This window comes from Capsicum annuum, chromosome 6, assembly GCF_002878395.1.
Source record: "Capsicum annuum cultivar UCD-10X-F1 chromosome 6, UCD10Xv1.1, whole genome shotgun sequence".
Taxonomy (NCBI): Eukaryota; Viridiplantae; Streptophyta; class Magnoliopsida; order Solanales; family Solanaceae; genus Capsicum; species Capsicum annuum.
The window spans coordinates 11,634,337-11,646,602 of NC_061116.1; the positions used below are offsets into that span (position 1 = coordinate 11,634,337).

Below are 12,266 nucleotides of genomic sequence, written 5' to 3' on the forward strand. Positions count from 1 at the left end.
GGGGGGGGGGGGGGGGGGTTAGTAGGGGGCGTGTGGATAGCGACGGTAGGCTGAGGGTTGGGTCTTGGAATATAGGGACCCTTCAGGGGAAGTCCATAGAGCTGGTAAAGATTCTTAGGAAGAGAAGGATCAACCTTGCGTGTGTCCAAGAGACCAAGTGGGTAGGGTCTAAGGCTAGGGATGTGGACGGTTACAAGCTGTGGTACTCTGGGAGCGACAGGCGTAGGAATGGAGTTGGCATCTTAGTAGATGAAGAGCTTAGAGGTCAGGTAGTGGAGGTGAAGAGGATCAACGATAGGTTGATGACTATTAAGTTGGTCATTCGGGGGTTTACCCTGAACGTGTGTAGTGCTTATGCGCCGCAAGTGGGATTGGAGGGGGAGGAGAAGATGCGGTTCTGGGAGGCTTTGGAGGAGGTGGTGAGAGGCGTGCCCAGTTTGGAGAAGATTGTTGTAGCAGGGGATTTCAACGGGCACATCGGGGCGCTACCGGGAGGCTTTGGGGATGTGCATGGTGGTTTTGGTTTTGGGGAGAGAAATGAAGAGGGGGCGACCCTATTGGAGTTTGCGAGGGCATTTGGGCTGGTGGTGGTGAACTCGGGCTTCCCGAAGAAGGACGATCACCTGATCACTTTTCGGAGCGCGATAGCCAGGACCCAGATTGACTTTTTGTTGCTTAGGATAGGGGATAGGGCGATGTGTAAAGACTGTAAAGTCATCCCGAGTGAGAATCTTTCGACCCAACATAGGCTCTTGGTTATGGATTTGGGTATAAAGAAGAATAGAAAGAGGAGGAGTAAGGAGTGTAGTCCGAGAATTAAGTGGGGCGGCTTGACGCCAGTGAATGCGTGGGAGATAGGGGAGAGGTTGGCTGGAATGGGGGTGTGGGAGTGTAGGGGGGACGTGGATAATATGTGGAACAGGGCGGCAACGTGCATCAGGGAGAATGCAAGGGAGGTGTTGGGTGTTTCTAGGGGCCGGGCCGGACATCATCGGGGGGATTGGTGGTGGAATGAAGAGGTGGGGAAGAAAGTGGAGACCAAGAAAGAGGCGTATGCTAAGTTGGTAGGAAGTAAGGACGAAGAAGAGAAGCGGGTAAACAGGAAAGAGTACAAGCTAGCGAGGAAGGAGGCGAAGTCAGCGGTCACGGCAGCTAAGACGGCCGCTTTTGAGAGCTTGTATGCAGGGTTACAGGGGAAAGGAGGGGAGAAAAAGTTGTTCCGACTCGCTAAGGCTAGGGAGAGGAAGGGTCGTGACCTCGATCAGGTGAGGTGCATTAAGGGGGAGGACGGTAGAGTGTTGGTGGAGGACGGCCACATAAAGAAGAGATGGCAGTCGTACTTTCATAGGCTCTTGAATGACGAGGGGGACAGAGCTATTGTGTTAGGGGAACTGGAGCACTCAGGGGAGTGTCGGGATTTTAGCTATTGTAGACGTTTTAAGGTAGATGAGGTTAGACAGGCAGTCCGCAGGATGCGAAGGGGTAGGGCGACGGGGCCGGATGAGATACCGGTGGAGTTTTGGAAGTTCGTTGGAGAGGCTGGTGTAAGGTGGTTGACTGCATTGTTCAATGAAATTTTCAGGACGGCAAAGATGCCCGAGGCGTGGAGGTGGAGTACCATGATCCCCCTCTATAAGAATAAGGGGGACATTCAGTGTTGCAATAACTATAGGGGGATTAAGTTATTGAGTCACTCTATGAAGATCTGGGAGAGAGTGGTCGAGGTGAGGCTGAGACGGATAGTGTCTATTTCGGAAAACCAGTTCGGATTTATGCCCGGCCGCTCGACGACGGAGGCAATCCACCTGGTACGGAGGTTGGTGGAGCAGTATAGGGAGAGGAAGAAGGATCTGCACATGGTGTTCATCGACCTGGAAAAGGCGTACGACAAAGTCCCCAGGGAAGTGCTTTGGAGATGCTTGGAGGTGAGTGGAGTACCGCAGGCATATATCAGAGTAATTAAGGATATGTATGAAGGAGCGAAAACCCAGGTGAGGACGGCGGGAGGAGACTCAGAGCATTTCACTGTCCTGACAGGATTGCATCAGGGATCTACTCTTAGTCTCTTTTTGTTTGCGTTAGTAATGGATGTGTTGACGCGGCGTATCCAAGGGGAGGTGCCGTGGTGTATGCTTTTTGCAGACGATGTAGTCCTGATAGATGAGACTCGAGGGGGTGTGAATGACAAATTAGAGTTGTGGAGGCAAACTCTGGAGTCTAAAGGGTTCAGGGTGAGCAGAACCAAGACAGAGTATGTGGAATGTAAGTTTAATGACGTGAGGCGGGAGAATGAGGTAGTAGTGAGGCTAGAAGCACAGGAGGTAGGGAAGAGGGATAAGTTCAAGTATCTCGGGTCCGTGATCCAGAGTAACGGTGAGATTGACGAGGATGTCTCGCACCGTGTTGGGGCGGGATGGATGAAGTGGAAACTCGCATCGGGGGTGCTGTGTGATAAGAAGGTGCCGCCCAAGCTTAAAGGCAAATTCTATAGGGTGGTAGTCCGTCCGGCCTTGCTGTATGGAGCGGAGTGTTGGCCAGTTAAGAACTCCCACATCCAAAAAATGAAGGTGGCAGAAATGCGGATGTTGCGCTGGATGTGTGGACTGACCCGAGGAGATAGAGTTCGGAATGAGACTATCCGGGAGAAGGTTGGTGTGACTTCAGTGGAGTGTAAGATGCGGGAAGCACGATTGAGATGGTTCGGACACGTGAAGAGAAGGGGCATGGATGCCCCGGTCCGTAGGTGTGAGAGGCTAGCGTTGGATGGTTTTAGACGGGGTAGGGGTAGACCGAAGAAGTACTGGGGTGAGGTGATTAGGCGGGACATGGAACAGTTACAGCTCACCGAGGACATGACCCTAGATAGGAAGGTCTGGAAGATGCGAATTACGGCAGAGGATTAGGGCCAGTTCGGGTCGCTAGGGTAGGGAATTAATTGGGGGGGGTGTATTCCTGTTATGATCCCGTATTCAGTGTTCCGTGTTCCGTGTTCCATGTTTATTACGAATCTGTGTGCTTTCCTCTGCTTTATATTCCTGCATTCCTGCTTTACTCTGTTTTATATTCCTTATGGGTGCCGTATCTATGTTATGTCATCTGCTTCTGTGCTTTACTATGTGTTTGTGTGATATCTCGTGACTTGAGCCGGGGGTCTTTCGGAAACAGCCTTTCTACTTCATCAGAGGTAGAGGTATGGACTGCGTACATCTTACCCCCCCCCAGACCCCACTAAGTGGGAATACACTGGGTTTGTTGTTGTTGTTGTTGTGTATCCTCTGGCAAAATTTACAGCTCCTATTTGGTGCATGTTTTTGAATTTAGTTGAACTAAGATGGTGCTTGTCGGGAACTCTGAAGGAACTGTTGCAGAGTTGGAAAAGTACCAGACTACAGTGCCAGCAAAGTTGTGGAAGGTCTGGAAGGAAGGTGAAAACGAGAAAAATTTTAATTTAAAATATAGATATATATCCCTTGTTAGATTTTGAGGGTAAAATAGAAAATGTACCAGAAGCTGAGAGGATGATAGACTATGTAGGCACCGCTGTCTGTCGTACCGTTGACTCTATCTATTCATGGAATTTTCTTTATTTCATTTTCGATTTTATATAGGCTCGTTCCCTCTTTTTCCAAGAATTCATCCACTTCCCTTTACTCCATAGGGTTGCTAAGTATTTAAGCTTAATCTTCTTATTTTTGAAGCAAATACACTAAAAAGGGCTAGAGGTTTGAGAAAATGAAGCAAAAAGTAGCACCCGTCATCGCCTTGAAAACTTAAGTTTCTGGTGTGATGGTGTGATGTGACCTGAGGAACTTGCTCTGCAAACTCATATATTAACAAATTTGACAAATTTTATTATACAAGAAGAGCTTTTATTTTTACCTCTTCTATCATGAAGTTTCCAACTTCATTGATTTGGATGATCTTCTCCATAGGCCAATAGTGCTTGTTGTACCTTGATGAGGCCTGCTCATACCAGCTGCTTAGTACCAAGTTCAATGTATCCTGGCATGATCGACACCAAAAATAGCACGAAACATTGTTCAGATCTGTCTAGTGAAGCAGTAGATGATTCACTAATTCATTGGCGCTTGCACACAGAAAGCATCTGCTGCACTCAACAAGCTTTGGAGTAGGAATCCAAGTGAGACAGCTGGCTCTTGGGGGTGCAATTGTTTCCAAAATTGTTCTCCATGGCCAGTCCTTTTTAAGGCCTTCCATATTCCCCATAAGCTTGCTGTCTTTCAGAAACTTCCACCACATTGAGTCAGCAACCTGTTCATTGAGAGATAGCAACCAATTTCAGTAACAATTCATTAACGTCTCTATTGAGGAGCCTTCTATGCATAGCGAGCCAGCATATAAAGCTATCTTTGGCATGCTTCCCCTGTTCCACCAAACTTGGAAAAGCAACAGAACACCAAATATGAGTCATCCCACATCCAAACAGTAAAAGGAAGAATAACCATGTAGTGATTATTGTAGGTTCCGAGAATTCAATATAATGTGTGGCACAAACACACAGGTGAAGTCCATATATAATTCGTCAGAAACTTATGGAGTAATCTCAAAGCACATTCAAATTAAATAGGGAGGTGGTAGAAAATTCCTATTCGTGCAAGACGGTGGATATGGAACAGACCATTCAAGCAGCAACTTTCCAGGATTTTTAGCCATGCAACTAATCATCAAGCAACAGCATAAAGTGTATTAATCTCCACACAGATATAACATACCTTTGCGACGAATGAGCCAATTTTTGCAAGTGATTGAAGGATGTCAGCGGCTGCAAGCAGAACCAGACAGGTCCAAATGGAAGGAACACAAATCCGGCAGTTCTCCAATTAAATCAGGTTACAAGGTATTCTCCCAAAGTAGAAGGCAACATCATAAATGACCAGAGACAAAGACCAAGGTTGAATGCTTCACATATCTACGAGAGAACACGTGTGGAGGGAGAGTACTAGCTACGCCTGCTACGGGTTCAAATGATCCAAGAGCAATAAGCATATGTATGAGACTGCAACATAACAAATAGGTCAATTAGTTTTTCAGAGAACAAGGGTGGAGTGAGGATATTAGCTATAACCCAGTAGCTTTTGTTTAGACCCTGTATTTGTATCAGGAATTTCATTAAATATGTAAGAATATTCAAGTGAGAATCTAGTAAATAAGGCGAGCTATTGAAGGAAAAAAAAAAAATTATATTGTATGCCCCAGTGCGGAGGTGTGAGAGGTTGGCTAGGGATGGTTTCAAGCAAGGTAGAGGTAGACTGAAGAAATATTGGAGGGAAGCGATTAGACATGATATGGAGCAGCTTCAACTTACCGAGGACATGACCCTGGATAGGAAGTTGTGGAGGAGGCGAGTTAGAGTAGAAGGTTAGTCTGAGTTAGGATGTTGTATGTTTTGGTGTATACTTGAAGTATCTTGCTTTGGGTATTATTGAGTATGTTAATTTCTAGTATATCTTCTTGTTTTATTACTATTCCTTATCTTATCTTAGATTGCTTTATTTTGAGACGGGGGTCTATCGGAAACAGCCTTTCTATCTCAGGTTAAGGTAGTGGTATGAACTGTGTACACTTACCCTCCCCAGACCCCACTTGGTGGGAATATACTGGGTATGTTGTTGTTGTTGTATTGGTTTCTGTCAAAAATTCAAAACCGTGGAACATGTTCAAATCCAATTAACTCAACAATGAACATTGGCGCGTGAAATTCAAATTTGGAGAAACAGCAGAACACCAAATATAAGTTGTTCCTCATCCAAACAATAAAAGAAAGAATAATAATCTTGTTATAATATGATCTTTATAAATCATGTAGTCAAGTTCTCAGTATTCAAACCGATTCAAAAACTAAAAACATATTACAAAGAAAAGGCACTGGTCTCTGTTTACAATATAATTTGGCACAAACAAAAAGGTGAATACCATATATAATTTGTCAGAAACTTATGGAGCAAATTCCCAAAGCACATTCAAATTAAACAGACCATTCAAGGAGCAATTTCTCAGGATTTTCAGCTTTGCAACAGAAGAAGTGTATAGTCTCCACAAGGATAGAAAATGCCTTTGGAAAGAAGGTGTAGATGACTGGGAAGGGCAGGAATGAGCCAATTTTTGCAACTGATTGACGAATGGTCAAGGGCCGAAAGCAGAACCAGACAAGGCCGAATAGAAGGAACAGAAATCTGGCATTTTACCAATAACATCAGGTTACAAGGTATTCACCCAAAGTAGTAGGCAACACCATATATGGCCTTGGAGACACAGCCCCTTGCAATGTACAATGCTAGGCAACACCATATATGGCCTTGGAGACACAGCCCCTTGCAAGGTTCAATGCTTCACATGGCTACTGGCAAGAGAAGCTGTTTGACTTGCATAATTTACAAAGAAGAGGGGAATGATAGTATGTAACAGGTGTATCCTCTGCAAAGAAGGTTAGGGAATTATATTCACACACTGCAAGTTTACAGTTCAGACTAAAATGGTGCATGTTGGATACTCGGAAATACTGCTGCTGAGTTGGAAAAAGGCAGGACTTCAAATATTGCTAGGAAACTTTGGAACACTGTTACCACTGACCACCAATTGTTTAGTGGATGGAATGGAAAGAAACGAAAACGAAACAAAGATACAAAGGCGAAAAAGAGAATATTTACAATTTAAAATATGGATGCAAAGACTAAAATGTACAAGAAGCTGAGAGGATGATAAGTTTCCTCCGTTCATTTCAACAAACTGAATTCTCATTTTTTGTAATTGCACATCCTAAGCATTGCCCTGGATGTTTTTTCTTCTTATCTGATCAAAAAATAAAGCACCTAGAGGATGCTTAGGTCAATTACTTATCAAAAATATGTCACTCTATATGGAAATTAGGTGGACTTCCGCATTTTAAATTACTCTATACGTGTTGCAATATATTCAAGCTTATCTTCTTGTGTTTGAAGCTAATGTACTAAAAAGGCACTAAAAAGAAATGAAGCAGAAAGCAGTAAGTTGCTTCCCGGTCAAAACTTTGGTTACTCTGTGCGGTCTTGTGTTTGAAGCTAATGTACTAAAAAGGCACTAAAAAGAAATGAAGCAGAAATCAGTAAGTTGCTCCCCGTTCAAAACTTCGGTTACTCTGCGCGAACTTCAATTTAACTAGATATATTCATGGAGAGAAACAATAACCAAGATTGATCAGAGGGATGATTGATTTTATTGAAGACTTAAAGCTGGTCGATCCTCTTCTTTGTAGGGTACAATTAGATGGAAAACACGAGATTTAAGGGTGAGGCGTCAAGAACTGATAAGACTTCAACAGAAAACAAATGCTACTTGCGAAAGTAATATCGGATAGTAATCCTCTAGTGTTAACAGTGTGGACAATAGCAAAACAGAAAACCATATTTCAAATTTGAAAACATGTGATTGGAACATGAAGGCTTTGTGAACACTGTAGAAAAATGGTGCAACAAATTTGAGTTACAGGGAACCAGATTTCATCTTGGGCAGCAAAACGAAAATATTCAAAGGAAAATTGATAGGCTGGAACATATAGTTCAGAAGACAGATCTAACTATGGGAATTGAAGAAACAGCAGAATGTGAGGAAATTTCATGAAAACAAAAATCTAGCAGCCTTAAGAGGAAGTGTCACTAAGTGCCAATCATGGAGACAACATCATGTAAGAAGAAAAGTTTTTAAATTGAAAGAAGCAATATCTTTCCTAAAGAGGAAGACTAGTCTCTCTTTCCAATATTAGGGAAGATAAAAAAGATAATGGCTGAGTTGAACAAATAGATTTCTTGAGGCAAGAAATAGAGAGAAGAAAGCCTCAAAGTGAATCAAATGGAAATTGTGACAACAAGGAAGAGGGAAGGCGAAAGTAAGAAACCTTATGAAGTGGCTTTCGAAGAAGCAAAGTGAAAGAAACTTCTGGATCACAAAGGCTCTGCACCATTCTTATGGAGTTGGAACTGGAAAATATATCCGAAACTTCTGGTGCAAATTCTTAGAGCACATTCGTATTAACCAGGGAGATGGTAGAAAAACCCTCTTCTGGCATGACAGATGGATAGGGAACAGACCACTTAAGTTGCAATTTTCAGAATTTTCATCATGAAATAACAGAAACGTATTATTTTGAATGGAGGAAATGAGCATGTTTTTGCCAGTGAATAAAGGATATCAAGGACTGCAAGCAGAACTAGACAAGACCGAATGGAAGGAACACACTCCTTTGGAGGTCACAATAACATTTTCCAATAACATCGGGTCACAAAATGTTCTCCCCAAGTGGATGGAATAGAAAGAAAGGAAACAAAGATACCTTGAAGGCTCAAAAAAAAAGAATATCTGTAAGAATGAAAATGTATACATATTTCTTTTAAGTTTTGTGGTGTAAAAATGAAAATGTACAGGATTCTGAGAAGATAAATTTGTTATGTTCATTACACGTGCAGCAAATGAACTGAATTTTATCGTTTCTAACAGTACATTATTACTCATATTAAGAGTGCAGTGACATGATGTCAATATAAATACTACCTCCTCTATAAGCCTGCCTGGAAAGCTCAAGTGATGTTCTAATTGCAATTTTATCAACTTCTGCAACGATATTGTATGCCATTTCTCATGCAGGGACAAAAACAATTGTACAATAACTGAATAAATCAAGTGAAAGAAATATTAACTTCTTATTTATGAGTGATCTGGTATCATGTCAACGATGGAAGGATTCTCCTTTAAGACGTTTATTAAAACTCCAGTTGTAGTTGCATCAAATGAGAAGCCCCTTCCCGCCATTTCCTTCATGAAAGATACTATTTCACTAATTTTGTTGCTCCTAAGAAATCCTTGCATAATAACGTTGTATGTTATATTGTTTGCAGGACAACCATTGTCTTCCATTTTTCTTAGAATACCTTTGACTTCATCAAACAACCCTTCACGACAAAATCCAGTTATCATTACATTGTATGTTCTCACGTCCGGAATCAATCCAATGGAAGGAAGCTTCTCAAAAATAGCATGAGCTTCGCGGACTTTATCATTTTTGCACAATCCATTAATGACAACAGTGTAAAATGAAATATTGGTATCTTCTCTGTTTCTTTCCAACTTACTAAAGAGTAACATAGCTTCTTCAACAAGGCCATACTTAAAATAACCAAAGAGCAAAGTGGAATGAATGCATATGTCAGGTGTGGGCCCCACGCGTAGCATCTCATCAAAGATCTTTTTTGCATCACCAATTCTTCCAACTTCAATCAGACCGTGCAAGATAGTACTGTAGGCAACAGTATCAGGTTTTAATCCCTTTTGAGAAATTTCACCAAACAATTGCATGGCCTTGGCAAGATTCTTTTTCTTACAGTATCCATTTATTAGTATGCTATAGCTAAAAATATTAGGCTTAATGCCCTTATCTCTCAAGACATTAAAAACTCTCCTTGCTCTATCCACTTGACCACGCAAACAATATCCATCCATTATCGCACTGTAGGTGATTATATCAGGTTCTACACCTTTTTCTATCATGTGTCTCATTACTTCATCGGCATCTTCAACTTTTCCTTCTTTGCATAGTCCATCTATTAGTATGCTGAAGGTATGCACATTTGGATTAATATTAAGATTCACCATCTCAGATAACAAAGTCTTAACCTTTTCCCACTGACCAAGCTTACACAAACCATCAATTAATGAATTATATGTGAATATGTTTGGAGGAATGTTTTTCTGCTTCATCTCGTTCAGAAGGTTGATAGCAGCATCTAAGTTTATATCTTTGCAGAGGGCATCGATAACAATGCTATAGGTACATACGCCGGGCTTAGTATTCCCTTGTTCCATTATCCGGAGCAAACTTAAGGTCTTCTCAGTATGTCCTCTTTTGCTGAGTCCATTCATGACGGTTCCATACATGACTTCATTCGGCTCACAAATCTTCTCTCTCACCAATTTTTTGAACAAGACAACTGCATCTGTGACTTTATTTTCAGCAAATAATCCCCCTAATAGGGTGTTAAAAGTGACGACATTAAATGGAATGCCAGTCTTCAAGTAAATGGGTAATATGGAAAATGCACAATCAATACGATGCCTCAAACAATAACTGTTAGTCACAATATTCAAGATAGAATCACTAATTGGGATTCCCAATATCCGCATTTCACGAAAAAGAGAAACAACAGCAGAATAATGCTTCATATTTATCATAGTCTTGAATAATTTAGAGAAATCTATCACAGAAGGAAGAGGCTTCATTCTGACCATTCGATGAAAGAGACTAACAGCATCATCTAAACAGCTGACCTCCTTGTCAAAATTGATGTGTGCCTTCGCAGAAAAGGATCTTGAAGAAGAAGAAGAAGAATGGAAAGAGAGAAAGGGAATAATAGCATTACATTTGTTCACAGAAATTCTGGTCATCTTTCGGCGTGCCCTAATTTTTGCATACAACTTCTTCTCCGGCTAATAATCACGGGGGAAAGTGAGAACACTAAAAGGCAAAACCTCAAAAATATTTTACTTCTTTCAATTTAAAAATAATACAATTAAGAAAAGATACAATACTATACCATATTATGCCTTTCGAAAAACAATCAAAAACAAACATGATTTCTTTATAACCATATCATAAAAACCACCATCCAAACAAGCACTTAGAGAAAAAGCTTAAATGTATCAATTTGAACTATTAAAAATAGAGATAACTATATAACTTAGCAAAAATAGACTTTAATTATTTTATTTAGCCTAAGTTTCAATTAGTTACAATTTATAATCCTCTCTTACCTATTAATATAAGTGCGAATTGAAAATACAAATGCAAACTATAACATGCAAATACAAGTGTGAACTATAAAATATAAATGCAAACTATAACATACAGATATAAGTGTGAACTATCATTTGTATTTTTTAATTATTGAAAAGAAATGATTGATTTTCTTTCTAGAAATACTTGTTTATATTTATTTATTAATATTAGTACTCACACGATGTGCGGATAATATTTAAGTATAAATAATCAATAAATAAAGATAGATTAAAAAATAATTAGATTTACAAATTTATCAAATGAGCAAAAGCATACAAAAAATATTTCACTGACCAATAGATAAATCAACATTGACTAATGAAATGTAAGTCACCATCTCCTATCAATTATAGTTTATTGAACGGTCCATACCAAATAATTCATAATAAATCATTCCAAAGTGAAAAGGAAAAGAAGATAAAATCAATTTGAATTTATTGAAAATATTTACTTATATATGAATATTGAAAGGAGACTGAATATAAAGAAAAAATATTACCGTTGTAGTTATACCATTTATAATATTTACATTTAAGTCAAAATAGAATCATAAAAATACCAAATATAGAAAAGAGATAAAAGTTATCTCTAGAAATTTTAAAAGTCTTAACAAATAAATCATAATAATCTCAAGCAAGATCTTGCAATTTCTATTTTTCATTTGCATCAAAATAATTGATATATTTTTCTTAATTTTATTAATAGATTCATTATTTAGTGATACTATGTTACCAAAAATTTGTATTTGGATAAAGAAATTACTAAAGTAACAAACTTGTTTTTCTCAAGAAACAAAAATGCTATGAATAGTTAAAGTCATTTTTGACAAATAATTTTCTTGTTTCAAATCTATATTGCTTGAATATATTGTGACCTTCTCATAGGTTTCTTCTTTTTGAAATCTCATTTTTAATTAATGAAAACATTCCTTCAACATGTTGATCTTTTACTCTACTAAAATATGATATCAAATAATGATTAATAAAATGAAAAGAATCAACCATCCTTATATCATAATTATGCAAGATCTCAAAATAATATATAATTTAGAAATTATATTATTCATAGTACAATTTGTATTTGTATGAAGAGTTTTAAAAACTAACAAACTTATTTTTCTCGAGAAAGATAAATCACTACGAATAATTCAAATCATTTTCAACAAATGATTTTCTTGTGTCCAAATCTATGTTACATTGTGATTACATTGTTCAACCTCCTCATACGTATATTCTTCTGTTGAACTCTCATTTTGAATTATTGATAGCATTCCATCAATATGTGTGATCCTTATTATGTCGAAACCTTTATTTTGAAAACTGAAATTCATGAAGAAAAATCCGAATTAATATTTAACAAACTATTGACAATTCATATTTTTATATATTCATGATGAAAAGGTTAATAAATACAATGAGAGAGGCGGGGGGGGGGGGGGGGGGGG

General features: G+C 39.3%; 1 protein-coding gene across 5 annotated transcripts in view; it reads right to left on the reverse strand.

Annotated features, from left to right (window-relative positions):
* The window catches only part of LOC107873535 (putative pentatricopeptide repeat-containing protein At1g12700, mitochondrial), a 12,375-nt gene extending 1,735 nt beyond the window's left edge, over nucleotides 1-10,640 (reverse strand). For 2 of the 5 annotated variants that reach the window (XM_047413350.1, XM_016720412.2), the window contains exons 1-3: nucleotides 8,691-10,578; nucleotides 4,734-5,017; nucleotides 3,880-4,272 (exon numbers count right to left, since the gene is read on the reverse strand). In XM_047413350.1, the coding sequence (XP_047269306.1) occupies nucleotides 8,698-10,431 (1,734 nt within the window). In that variant the 5' untranslated portion in view covers nucleotides 10,432-10,578 and the 3' untranslated portion in view covers nucleotides 3,880-4,272; nucleotides 4,734-5,017; nucleotides 8,691-8,697. 5 annotated transcript variants of the gene reach the window in all.
* Between the last annotated feature and the right edge of the window lie 1,626 nt (nucleotides 10,641-12,266).